The sequence below is a fragment of the Lepus europaeus genome, chromosome 3 (assembly GCF_033115175.1).
Source record: "Lepus europaeus isolate LE1 chromosome 3, mLepTim1.pri, whole genome shotgun sequence".
Lineage (NCBI taxonomy): Eukaryota > Metazoa > Chordata > Mammalia > Lagomorpha > Leporidae > Lepus > Lepus europaeus.
Window position 1 is genome coordinate 86,302,488 of NC_084829.1, and position 13,135 is coordinate 86,315,622.

The following is a 13,135-nucleotide window of genomic DNA, read 5'->3' on the forward strand; positions in this document are numbered from 1 at the left end:
ATTGGAGGGTGAACCAGCGGCAAAGGGAAGACCTTTCTCTCTGTCTCTCTCTCACTGTCCACTCTGCCTGTCAAAAAAAAAAAAAAAAAAAAGAAACAATGACACAGCGAACGTGAATGTCTGCTCCAGGCCGCCTTCTCCCACTGGCCGCCAGGGGTTTGCAGCCAGCACACGGACCTGAGGCACATGATCAGAGGGGACAAGGAGACGCAGAGGTGACCAGCGTGACCAGCCGAATGATGCTTTATGGTGGGGAGCTGAGTTTTTTTTTCCATTCACTGGGACTGGTCCTATACAGCCATTTGAAAGGTAGCACAACCACAGACCATTACACAGGGGCCAGCCAGCTATTACTGTGCACGTGGCTTTGTTTGTAGCTGTCAGTCACCTACACTTGGGAGACCTTTTGGCCTCCAAAGCTGCCCCAGGGGGCAGGTACAGGAAAGCCTCTCGACAAGCTGCAGTTCAGCTGCACCCTTGTTTCTCTCCAGTGATCGGCACCATTGTGGAGGTCTGGTCCCAAAGGTTCTAAAGCATAGTCAGGTAGCATAGAGAAATCAGCCCCCTGAACCACGTGATCACAGAGAGGCGTGTGGGGGCCCAGAACTTCATGAAAACTACCGAGCAAGGAGGCACAGCCCCAGCGACAGAAACTTGTAGGTCAGTTTGCTGCTAACGACATTCTACAAAATTCCTCTTCACGCCTGTTATAGACAGGGGAGAATTCTTATTGCTCCGGGAGCCTACAGCCCCGGTCTGTCCCAGCCCCACTGAAAAACGATTTTTCTCAACAACTGGTAGCAAAGATCCCCAAATTTACAAAAAGTCATTACCAATGCATCCCTTTTGGATTCCTTGCTGATTGCCATAGTGTTATACTTTACATGTATGCACGTCCCCGACACCACGTACAGAAAAAAGCTTAGAAAAGTTGTTTTATCAAAGTTCAGTTCACTCAGAAAAAAACATGAAAAAGTGCAACCTATGTACAGTTCCTGGCAGTTCTCACTTGGGATTTTCCTGACTACAGGTCACAGTTTACATTTGTGTAACGAAAGTACAGTGGGTTCCACTTCATTGTTGATATACAAGTGTTTGCTTCAAAGTGCTTACTTTATTTAAAAAAAGAGAAGATCAAGAGGGTTGCAGGATTTTTTTTTTTAACAACAAATCTGTGTCATGTGTCCCAGGTTCCTCCTTCCTCTCCCGTTAGTGCGTCACAGTGCAGCAGCCTCATGGCAAAGGCCTGATTCCAGAAGATTTGGCCTGATTCCTGAAACCTCACCTACAGCAGAACTCGAGGGGTTCCGTTAGGGGTGGCCCCTTTTTTCTTCTGCAGCCGACTCTGAACCTTCCGCGATTTCACCACTTTCATTCTGACCTCAAAGACCTCATGGATGGCCTTCCGGAAGCAGTGAAAATTATAGTCAATAAGACCTGGAGAAGAAACAAAAATGTTTACAACTGTCACACAGAAATCATCTCCATCTTTTCATGTCGCCATAGCCAGAACTAGCCAGCAGGGGGCAACAAGAGAACAGCCACAGATTGCTCCAGTTCAGGAGGCCACAGCTGGGCTTGGAGAACTGCAGGTGAAGCTTTGTGAAGGGGATTTTTTAAAATTTTATTTTCCTACTGGATTTCCACATGCAGAAGTATGAAGCAGGACCCCTACCTTACACAAAAATCCATTCAAAATGAATTAAAGACCTAAATCTACAACCTGACACCATCAAATTATTAGAGAACATTGGGGAAACTCTGGAAGATATTGGCACAGGCAGAGTTCTTGGAAAAGAAGACCCCAGAGGCACAGGTGGTCAAAGCCAAAATTAACAAATGGAATTACATCAAATTGAGAAGCTTCTGTACTGCAAAAGAAACACTCAGGAAAGCAAAGAGGCAACTGACAGAATGGAGAAATTATTTGCAAATTATGCAACTTAAAGGATTATTAACCGGAATATATAAAGAGATCAAGAAACTCCACAACAACAAAACAAACAACCCAGTTAAGAGATGGACCAAGGACTTAAATAGGCATTTTTCAAAAGAGGAAATCGAAACAGCCAACAGGCACATGAAAAAATGCTCAGGATCAGTAGCTGTCAGGGAAATGCAAAATAAAACCACAATGAGGTTTCACCTCACACCAGTTAGAATGACTTTCATACAGAAATCAACAAACAATAAATGCTGGTGATATGTGAGGATAAAGGTACCCAAATTCACTTTTGGTGGGAATATAAGCTGGTGCAGCTGCTGTTGAAGACAGTACGGAGATGCCTCAGAAATCTGATTAAGACCTACCATATGACCCATCCATCCTGCTGAAGGGAATTTACCCAAGGGAAAAGAAATCAGCAAATAAAAGAGTTATCTGGACCCCCATGTTTATTGCAGCTAAATTCACAATAACTATAAGACATGGAATCAACCTACATGCCCATCAACTGAAGACTAGAAAAAGAAATTATGGGATATGTACACTATGGAATACTACACAGAGGTAAAAAAAATGAAACCTGGTCATTTGCAACAAAATGGATGAATCTGGAAAACATAGTACTTAGTGAAATAAGCCAGTCCCAAAGGGACAAATACTGTAAGTTCTCCCTGTTCTGTGATAACAGAGCACCTAAAAGGAGATCTGTATATGTGAAATTGACACTTTGAGGAGCAATGACTTGAACACCCTTTGTCTTGACTGGCGAGGAAGAGTTTTTTTTTTCTCTTCTTCATAATATTTGTTGAACTCTTTACTTAACATAGAGTTAATCATATGTGCATAAAGTCAACTGAAAATAGATCTCAGTAAAAACAAGAGTGGGAGTAAGAGGGGAGGAGGAAGCTTGTAACTGTAAAACTGATGCACTTATTTCCTGTGCAGAACCTCTGTCCTCAATGAGTTGTATTATGAGAGTTAATAGTAAAAATTGTTCTTTTTGTTTTTTAGAAAGCTTTTATTTAATAAATACAAGTTTCATAGGTAAAGCTTCTGGAATATACTGGTTCTTCTCCCCATAGCCACCCTACTACCCCCACTCCCATCCTATCTCCTACTCCCTCTCCCATACCATTCTTCATTAAGATTCATTTTAATTATCTTTATATACAGGAGATCAACTCTATACTAGGTAAAGATTTCGACAGTTTGCACCCACACAGACACATAAAGTATAAAGTACTTTTTGAAGAAAACTTTTGCTGTTAATTCTCATAGTACAATTCATTAAGGATAGAGGTCCTATATGGGGAGCAAGTGCACAGTGACTCCTGTTGTTAACAACTGAGACTCTTATGTATGATGTCAGTGATCACCCGAGGCTCTTGTCATGAGCTGCCAAGGCTAAGGAAGCCTTTTGAGTGCACAAACTCTGTCATTATCTAGACAGGGCCATAATCAAAGTGGAAGTTCTCTGCTCCCTTCAGAGAAAGGTTATCTCCTTCTTTGATGGCCCCTTCTTTCCACCAGGATCTCACTCACAGAGATCTTTCATATAGGCCATTTTTTGCCACAGTGTCTTGGCTTTCCATGCCTGAAATACTCTCATGTGTTTTTCAGCCAGATCTGAATGCTGATTCTGAGGCCTGAGTACTGTTTAGGGCATTTGTCATTCTATGAGTCTGCTGTGCAGCCTGCTTCCCATGTTGGATCATTCTTTCCTTTTTATTTCTATCTATTGCTATTAGCAGACACTGGTCTTATTTATGTGATCCCTTTGACACTTATTCCTATCTTTATGATCAGTTATACATTTAAAATGATCACTTTAACTAGTAAAATGGCATTAGTACCTGCCAACTTAATGGGATTTGGAGTCCCATGGCAAGTTTTTAGCTTTACCCTTAGGTATAAGTCTGTGGGAACATGTGCTGAACTGTAGTAAAACTTGCTCTCAGTTTTGTGTGTGTGTGGGGGGCAAATTGTTGAAATCTTTACTTAGCACAGAGTTGATCTTCTGTGTATAAAGTTAATTAAAAATGATACTAATGGAGAATGGGGTTGGGAATGGGAGAAAGAGGAGGAGGAGGCGTGGGAGTGAGGGCGGGAGGGCGGATGTGGTGGGAACAATCACTATATTCCTAAAGTTGTACTTAGGAAATTTGCACTCACTAAATAAAAGGTTTCTTTGGGAAAAAAATTTTTTATTTTCCTGAGGTGAGGTTCCAGAGTATTCACCCATGGTTATAAGTGTTTATGACTCAAAATATTTGAAAAACACTGAACTACACTTTCTAACCTTTCAGAATTGAAGATTAATTTAATCTTTGATGAAAAATCAACCCCCCCCCCCAAAGGCATTGTTAAGTTGACTCTGTGTGGAGGCAAATCCTGATCTGTTGGGCTCTCAAAGCTACAGTATCAATCAATTACCCAACCATGAATATGTACTGAGTTTCTATTATATTTAAACCTTTCTTACAAGCCCCAGGGAAAAGAGAGTCCCAGACTTAAGAGATCACAGTTGCTCGTGTCAACTCCATGCTCAGGGACCCACGGACCAATGACGCCCACAGCTTTTCAATGTTAGCAAATTTTACATGGAGAGCTGGAGAGAGGAGGATATTCTTGTGTCAGAAATAAATCAGAGGCATGACAATGGAATGGAATAAAAGATAACCCTATGTTTCAGGAATGCATTTTTCATCACTCATTTGTAAAAGTGTGGAGGTCAACGTGGAGTATGTTTATGTGGTCAGGATGTAGTGGTTGGTGCTATCTACTATCTGTAGCTTTCTTAAAATAACTAGCTCAACAAGTATTTGCATCTATCAAGTGATGGATGCTTCCAGAGCCCTATCTGAAGAAATAACTGGGGTTCCAGGCATAGGATGGAATTTTTCAAATTATGCAACTGCCAGTGCGAGGCGGGAATCACCAGCTCAGCTTCCAGAGCAGGAAATCTCGCGTGGCGCCCTCTGCTGTTTCTATAGAGGTAGTGAGCCACATACCAGGGTGGGGGAACACAGTAGGAAAGCAGCAAAGAGCAAGGAAATGGTTTAACTCGGTGGGAATTTTGATACGACATGTGAAAACAACCTCAACAATTCTTTGCTTGTATTTGCAACAAACTGCCTTAGGAAGAAAGCCTCATGAGAGGAATTTGGCTCAATGAGGTTACAATTAAATACTCAATTTGGGGAATTTCAGACATCATACTGATAGTTCTTGACAAATCTGAACTTACTCATCTTTGTACATTTCAAAATGTAACAGGAATCAACCCTTTTTATTTGATAATTCCACTGAAAATTCTTCCTGAGAGAATAACCAAAGATGCACACAAATATTTAGTGCAAAGAAGGTCACCACAGTACTATTTATACCACCAAACTCTAGAAACAATATGCATGTGTAAAAGTGGAAGAATCTAATACAGTCTCTAAAATGTAGTTAAAAAAGGCATGGTGAACTACAAAGATGTCTTTAATAATTTAAGTAGGTGCAATAAAGTAGTTCAATCTCATAGTTCTTTTAAAAAGTATATATACATATTGTATATAAAAAAGTAGGTATAATTTTACTTATATATACATATACTTTTGCTATGTATTTTTACTTTTTCCTACATATATGTAATATATACATATATGCAGAGGAAAGTACATTCTATATATGTATAATATACATACATGAAATGCATATGCAATAACTTGTATATCTGCATGTATGCCTGCACAGTGCATACTTCTGTATGTATATATGTATGATACATATTACATGTACACAGGAAAAAGGCTGGGAAGTTACATGGAAAATATTAAGAGGGGTTATCTGAATAAGAAGCTTACCAATACTATTTTTTTATTCCTTATTTGTTATTTCTAAATTTTCTAAATGAATCTATGACTTTCGTGATTAAAACAATCAGATTATTTTTTCTTGGCCAATGAATCAGGAACATTTCCTGATATAATAAGTGAAGATAACAGGATAAAGGGCTATCTGGCCAGTAGGGCCCCAGCTGTGTTGAAGAAAGGACAAACAAGACGAAGGGAGGGAAGGAAAAGGAAGAGGGGAAGAGAGGCAGGGAGAGAAAATCCTGGACATTTACCAAGGGATTGGCCTCTAGGTGGTGAAATGAGTGGTTTTACTTCTTCCTTTATACATTCTTAATTTTTCAAAGCATTTTAATAACGAACATTTATGATTTATCAGGGGAAAAAAGGCCTTTTCAGCATGATACTACCGCCAGTTGGTTTTTGCGCACAGACTGTTGAACCACACCCTGGCTACCAGCAAAACTACTTAGCCGCATCAGTAAGCGGCTATTTCCCCATTTAGACAATAGAGGGAAAATGAGGTTCATTGCTTCTATTTTAAAATAAAATTGAACTTGGTTCTGAAAAGGCAGCCGGTGAGGTTACTAAATAGTCTCAGGTCTCCCTTTTTTGGAAACATGATGCCAGTTCCCTGCGTTTTGAGGACCTAATTGAGTGCAGGCTGCACGCGTGCCTTCCAACTTTGACAGTGCAGGAGTCCTTGTCCCCTCCTTTCCCCAAGGAGAACAAAGGGTCACACACCTAAGACCTCCTAGAGAGGTGGGCTGAGGGGGAGTCTTCTCCCTGCCCGTGGTCCCCTGCCAGCCTCACTGGCCCAGAAGTTCAAACCCCTCACCTGGTTCCACTGCCTTCTCCTGCACCACAGGGCTGGCTCACTGACCCCGCAGCGGCCCCGCTGAGCAGGCACCCCCACCACCACCTTGGCCTCCCTCAGCCCTGCCGGCCCCTGGACACCCAAGGGGAACACTGTTATCCAAGCCATAAAAATCACCCCAGGAAATTACCTTTTCTTTCAAAGCTTTCCTCTCTGACAAAGCAGACGAGAGCCAGGAACTTTGTCACCTCTTTCAGATAGAGCACAGTTGTGTTGTTCAGCTTTATAATAGCCGTGGATTCCTTGTCATAGGGGGTGCCTGCTCCATGGTCTTTGAGACTGAAAGAGGACAGAAGCCCAGGTTCATTGGATCGATGAGAAAGAACCGGCTTTCGCACACAAAAGGTGATCATCATAAGGCTAAGTCTGCACTCGCGCTGCCCTCCAGCAAACAGTCTGGGAAACAGGCATGAGGACAGACACACACACTCCCTGTGGAGCGCCTGTGGCCACAGCGGGTCAGCCCTTCTCTCCGGGGCCACCAGCTGCCTCTCTTCCTGTGATGCATCAGCCAAGCCATCAGAAGCACGGTCTGACGGTAGACCAAGAAGGGCCACCCAACTATTCCAAATGCAAAGAATCTGGAGAGACAGCCAGCTGCTGGACTAGACTCTGGATTGGGAAGGAAAAAAAACTGCTAAAAATGACACAACTGGGACCACTGGCAAAATTTTTATGTGGTATATACATTAGTAGTCTAACCATGTTAACTTTGCTTAATGCGATTGTTTAACTGTGATCTTGGAAGAGAGATGTTTTGTTCTGAACAGATCTAAGTGGTCAGGACCAAAGCAGCATGGTATCCGCAACTTGCTCTCAAGTGATTAAGCAAAATCAAACACACACTGTTAGAAAAAGAGACCGATGGGGCCGACGTTGTGGCACAGCAGGTTAAGCTGCTGCCTGCAATGCCAGCATCCCACATGAGCAACAGTTCGAGTCCTGGTTGCTCCACTTCCAATCCAGCTCCCTGCTAACATGCCTGGGGAAGCAAAGGAAGATGGCTCAAGCTACCCATGTAGGAAACCCAGATGGAGTTCCAGGATCCTGGCTTCAGCCTGCTCCAGTCCTAGCCATTGCGGCCACTTGGGGAGTGAAACAACCAGTGTGAACCAGTGGATGGAAGATCTCTCTCCTGCTAATTCTGTTTTTCAAATAAATAAATAAATCCCTAAAAAAACAGACAGTAAAAATAGCAAATTGATAAAAATTAGTGAACCCCAATGAAAGGCATACAGGAATTCATTGTACTACTCTTACACTTTTCTCTGTAGGTCTGAGATTTTTTTTCGAAACTCTGGTCTACATAAGAAAAGGTGTGGTTTATAGACGTGGATGACTCGGACCCAGCTCTCTTATTCACCACTTTGAGTGTGGACAAGTTGAAGAACTTCTTTGAGCCTTAACTTCCTTAGCTGCACACTAAAAGCAATTACTTCGAAGTTTTCTTTCTTTCTTTTTTAGATTTATTTATTTATTTATTTGAAAGACAGAGTTACAGACAGAGAGAGGGAAAGAGAGAGATCTTCCATCCCCTGGTTCGCTCCCCAAATGGCTACAACAGCTGGGGCTGTGCCAGGCCAAAGCCAGGAGCCCAGAGCTTCCTCTGGGTCTCCCATGCGGGTGCAGGAGACCAAGCACTTGGGCCATCTTCTGCTGCTTTCCCAGGCACATCAGCAGGGAGCTGGATCGGAAGTAGAGCAGCTGGGTCTCGAACCAGCACCCGTATGGGATGCTAGCGGCACAGGTGGTGGCTTTACTTCCCATATCCTATTGCCGGTCCCACTTCAGAGCTTTCTAATGAAAATTAAATGAAATAATGCATATGTAGCATTGATCCTAATGCTGAGAACTCTGGCAGAGTCACAGAGAGAGAAGGAGGAAGAGATTGTGCCGGCCACAAATAAATAAATCTTTTTAAAAAACTTACAAGCAAATCTAACACTATACAGGTTTTAAATATTGTGTTTTATTGACAACTTAATATTAGGAAAATTCATAGGTGACATTAAATGAGAAAAGCATATATAAAATTATATATACAGAGTGATCTCATAAATTACATACAAATAAAAATAAAACATATACAGTGTTAACAATGCTTGTCTCTAGGGGTGAGATTATGAGCTATTTTACAATTTTTATAATTTTCCACAAGGAACATATATTATTTTCATAATCAGAAAAAAATTAATAAATGAAACAAATCAGAAAAGCAGAAAAGACCCTCAAGAAATTACAAGTAGAAATCGGTGAGGTTTTGTGATTACAACAGCTATGTTCTACTCAAGTTTCTATCTACAAGCAATGGAAATGGGGCACATTTTCCAGCGTGTGTGCGTGCACGCTGGTGCTGTGCATGGGCGTGTGTATGGCTGCTAGCCGCAAGCAGACCCTCAGGTCACCTGTTTCTGGGTCTCCACTGGGCAGCTGGGAACGGGCAGCAAGATCTCCAGTTCCAGGGACCCCTGCTTCTTCCCCCGCCTAGGTGGGGCCCCGGCACTGCACCCATCCCCAGCTGCCCGCTGCCAGTTAACAAGGCTGGCTCACTGCAGCTGCAGCCAACGATCTGAAGAAATCCCAGTGCTGGCAAACCATCTGCGACCTAGACTGGTTCTGACTGAATCCTGCGGGTTCCAGGAACACTGCACTCCACCACAGAAGAACACTGACGTAAAGCCTTCCTCCTCCTCCCTCCCTCCTCCCTGTGTTTGTTTTAGCTAGGATAAAGCAACTCTGATTAACATCATTTACATGAACAACTTACCACTTACATCTAATTACCATATGGCACAATAATGAGCATGCATATCGTCCGATGTGTGCCAGATTAATTGTGTTGCTCATTGTACTTGATTACCACAGCAATCTAGACTGTAATCAGGGCTCATTCATTTTCCATGACTATTTCAAGGTCATCCACTTACATTGACAAATAATGGAATACTGCAGGGCGGGAACCTCGGGGAAGGAGGTCTCTTTCTCCAGGCAGATGGCAGCGAGCCTGAAGACGCTTTAACCTCACTACCGTCTCGGGGAGCTAAGTGCTGCCTTCCCCACTACATACCCGGAGGGACCGTGTGTATAACAGAGTGAACAGGAAAACCACAATGAGTGAGCAAAGGATCTCTGCCGGTGGAAAGGAGGAATGGCGAGACCGGGGTTCTTGCAAAATCTGCTGGAGGCGGTAGCGTCCAGCCGCCCTGGGGAAAGAGGAAGATGAATGGCAGCCACCTCACGGAGGAGCAGATGGATCTGAGACCCAGCAGACAGCCGCACCTTGACGCTGGACGACAGACCGGTGGCCCGCTCACACCCAGTCCCTCTGTGTAACACCTGTTTGGCAAATCTGCAATTTCTGTGTCTGGTGACATCATCAATTTCCCCCACTCCTTGTGTATTTTAGATACTTTTAAGATACAGGGGCCGGCGCCACACCTCACTTGGCTAATCCTCCACCTGTGGTGCCGGCACCCTGGGTTCTAGTCCTGGCTGGGGCGCTGGTTCTGTCCCGGTTGCTTCTCTTCCCGTCCAGCTCTCTGCTGTGGCCCAGGAAGGCAGTGGAGGATGGCCCAAGTCCTTGGGCCCTGCACCTGCATGGGAGACCAGGAGAAGCACCTGGCTCCTGGCTTCGGATCGGCGCAGTGCGCCGGCTGTGGCGGCCATTTGGGGAGTGAACCAACAGAAAAAGGAAGACCTTTCTCTCTGTCTCTCTCTCTCACTGTCTAACTCTGCCTGTGGGGAGGAAAAAAAGATACAGGAAGCTCTATTTTCTAAGATTACAAGACTATGGTTATGGCCGGCACCGTGGCTTAACAGGCTAATCCTCCGCCTTGCGGCGCCGGCACACTGGGTTCTAGTCCCGGTCGGGGCACCGGATTCTATCCCGGTTGCCCCTCTTCCAGGCCAGCTCTCTGCTATGGCCCGGGAAGGCAGTGGAGGATGACTCAAGTCCTTGGGCCCTGCACCCGCATGGGAGACCAGGAGAAGCACCTGGCTCCTGGCTCTGGAACAGCGAAATGCGCTGGCTGCAGCGGCCATTGGAGGGTGAACCAACGGCAAAAAGGAAGACCTTTCTCTCTGTCTCTCTCTCTCTCACTATCCACTCTGCCTGTCAAAAACAAACAAAACAAAAAAAAAACACAAGACTATGGTTATAAATAACATCAAAATCATCAGGCAATATTGTTTGCTAATTTTTTAATTTTCTGCTGCCTACAGAACAATCAAAACTTATTTTTTCAAAGTCAGCAGCTCACTCCTATAGAACAGGTTAGCAGGAACACTGTTAATATGGTATTTATCTGGAGTCCAAGGAACTAATGGTTTCTCCCAAGTGTACATAATGTCATGATGTGTTCACAGAGTTTTCAAGAGATCAGAATCAAATCAGAGTTCAACTTACCAGAAATGAGAAACTTAACCATTCAGAGTCTCAGTTTCTCCATGTGTAAATGGTTTTAGTAATGCCTGCCGCGGGGAATAGTTAAGACTAAAAGGTATGGGGCTGGCATTATGGCACAGTGGGTTAATTAAGGCACAGCTTGCAATGCCGGCATCCCACATCAGAGCACCAGTTTGAATCCTGGCTGCTCTACTTCCTTTCCAGCTCTCTGCTAATGGCCCTGAAATGGCAGCAGAAGATGGCCTAAGTGCTCGGGCCCAACCCACCCATGTGAGAGACCCAGTTAGCGTTCCAAGCTCCTATCTCAGCCTGGCCCAGTTCTGGCTACTGCAGCCATTTGGGGAGTGAACCATCAAGATGGAAGATCTCTTTCACTCTCAGTCTCTCCCTCCTTCTCTGTTGCTATGCCTCCCAAATAAATAAGCCTTTAAAAAAAAAAAGATTAGGGGCCGGTTTGTGTCCAGCTGCCCCACTTTCTTTCTAGCTTCCTGTTAAGGGCCTGGGAAAAGCAGCAGAAGATGGCCCAAGGGTTTGGGCCCCTGCCATTCGAGTGGGAATCCCAGATGAAGCTCTTGGCTTCCACCTGACCTGGCCCTGGCATTTTCGGCCATCTGGGAGTGAGCCAGCCGATCGACAGTCTATCGTTCCTTCTCTCTCTGTAATTCTGACTTTCAAATAAATAAATACACCCTCTAAAAAAAGATTAAAAGGTATGGTTTGCTCCACAACTGTATATTATTATTCCTGAGGCTCAATGTGTATTTATTTACAAATCTCAGTCATTCAAAAGTATTAAAGACAATAAGTACATGCAAAATCCCTCAAAGTTATGAAAGAGAAAGATAGGCTGATTATGGCCTCTAAGAATGTTTCACTTGGGGATAGTGGGTTGAGCTGTCGCCTGCAACACCAGCATCCCATGTGGCGCTAATCTGAGTCCTGGCTGCTCCACTTCTGATCCAGCTCCCTGCTAATGCATCTGAGAAAGCAACAGAAGATGGCCCAAGCACTTGGACCCCTGCACCCACATGGGAAACCAGAGGAAGCTCCTGGCTCCTGCCTTCAGTCTGGTCCAGCCATGGCCATTGTGGCCATCTGGGGAGTGAGCCAGCAGATGGAAGATATCTCCCGCTTCCTCTCTTTCTCTCTAACTCTGCCTTTCACATAAATAAAACATATCTTTTTTAAAAAGAAGGTTTCACTTACCCATAAATGCAAGAGATGTCAATAACCACATCTATCATGTCACAGCAGAGCTCATAGGTTTGCATATCCACTGGAGTACTATCAGTTGCGATGTAAATTTTGCTGACCACATCAAATAGAAATGCCTTTTCAATCCCCGAATTCTGAAACAAAAAGAACATGCTGCCTAGAAGCCACAGTTGATATCAGCCACTGATGGCTACATAAAATGATATGCCATCCTCAGCACAAACTATGAATGAGCAACAATCGAGTTTCTAAAAATTTGTCATACCATTCTATTACAATTTAAACTTCACTGGCATAAACTTCTTTATATTTACATAAAAAATGAAAATTGGGGGCCAGCATTGTGGCATAGCAGGTAAAGCCACAAGGGACACCAGCTTGTGTTCTGGCTGCCCCTCTTCCCATCCAGCTCCCTGATAACGGCCTAAGGAAAGGAAAGATGGCCCAAGTGCTCAAGCCCCTGCCACCAGGTGGGAGACCTGGATGAAGCTCCTGGCTCCTGGCTTGGGCCTGACTCAGCCCTGGCCATTGCGACCACTTAGGAAGTGAACCAGGTAATGGAAGACTTCTCTTCTCTGTCTCTTCCTCTAACTCTGACTTTCAAATCAATAAATAAATCTTTAAACAAAGAAAGAAATGAAATTATCACAAATTATTTATTTTAGGTGAACACACTGGACAGTATTTCCTAACTCTTAGAAATATAACTGCAGTTAGAAAAAGACCAAGCAAAAAACACTACATTGTGAAAATTTGCACAAACCCCAAATCGTGTAGTGATAGAGTAAGTGTGAGCACAACCAAGAGACTCAACCAAGCCACTCAACAGTACATGTCTCCTCGCAGTACCAAGT

General features: G+C 43.8%; 1 protein-coding gene across 1 annotated transcript in view; it reads right to left on the minus strand.

Moving 5' to 3' along the window:
- Positions 1-920: 920 nt before the first annotated feature.
- The window catches only part of RRAGD (Ras related GTP binding D), a 43,872-nt gene continuing 31,657 nt past the window's right edge, over positions 921-13,135 (minus strand). The window contains exons 5-7 of the mRNA XM_062186502.1: positions 12,273-12,415; positions 6,792-6,940; positions 921-1,437 (exon numbers count right to left, since the gene is read on the minus strand). Coding sequence (XP_062042486.1) covers positions 1,286-1,437; positions 6,792-6,940; positions 12,273-12,415 — 444 coding nt within the window. The 3' untranslated portion in view covers positions 921-1,285. The remainder of the gene's footprint in view (positions 1,438-6,791; positions 6,941-12,272; positions 12,416-13,135) is intronic.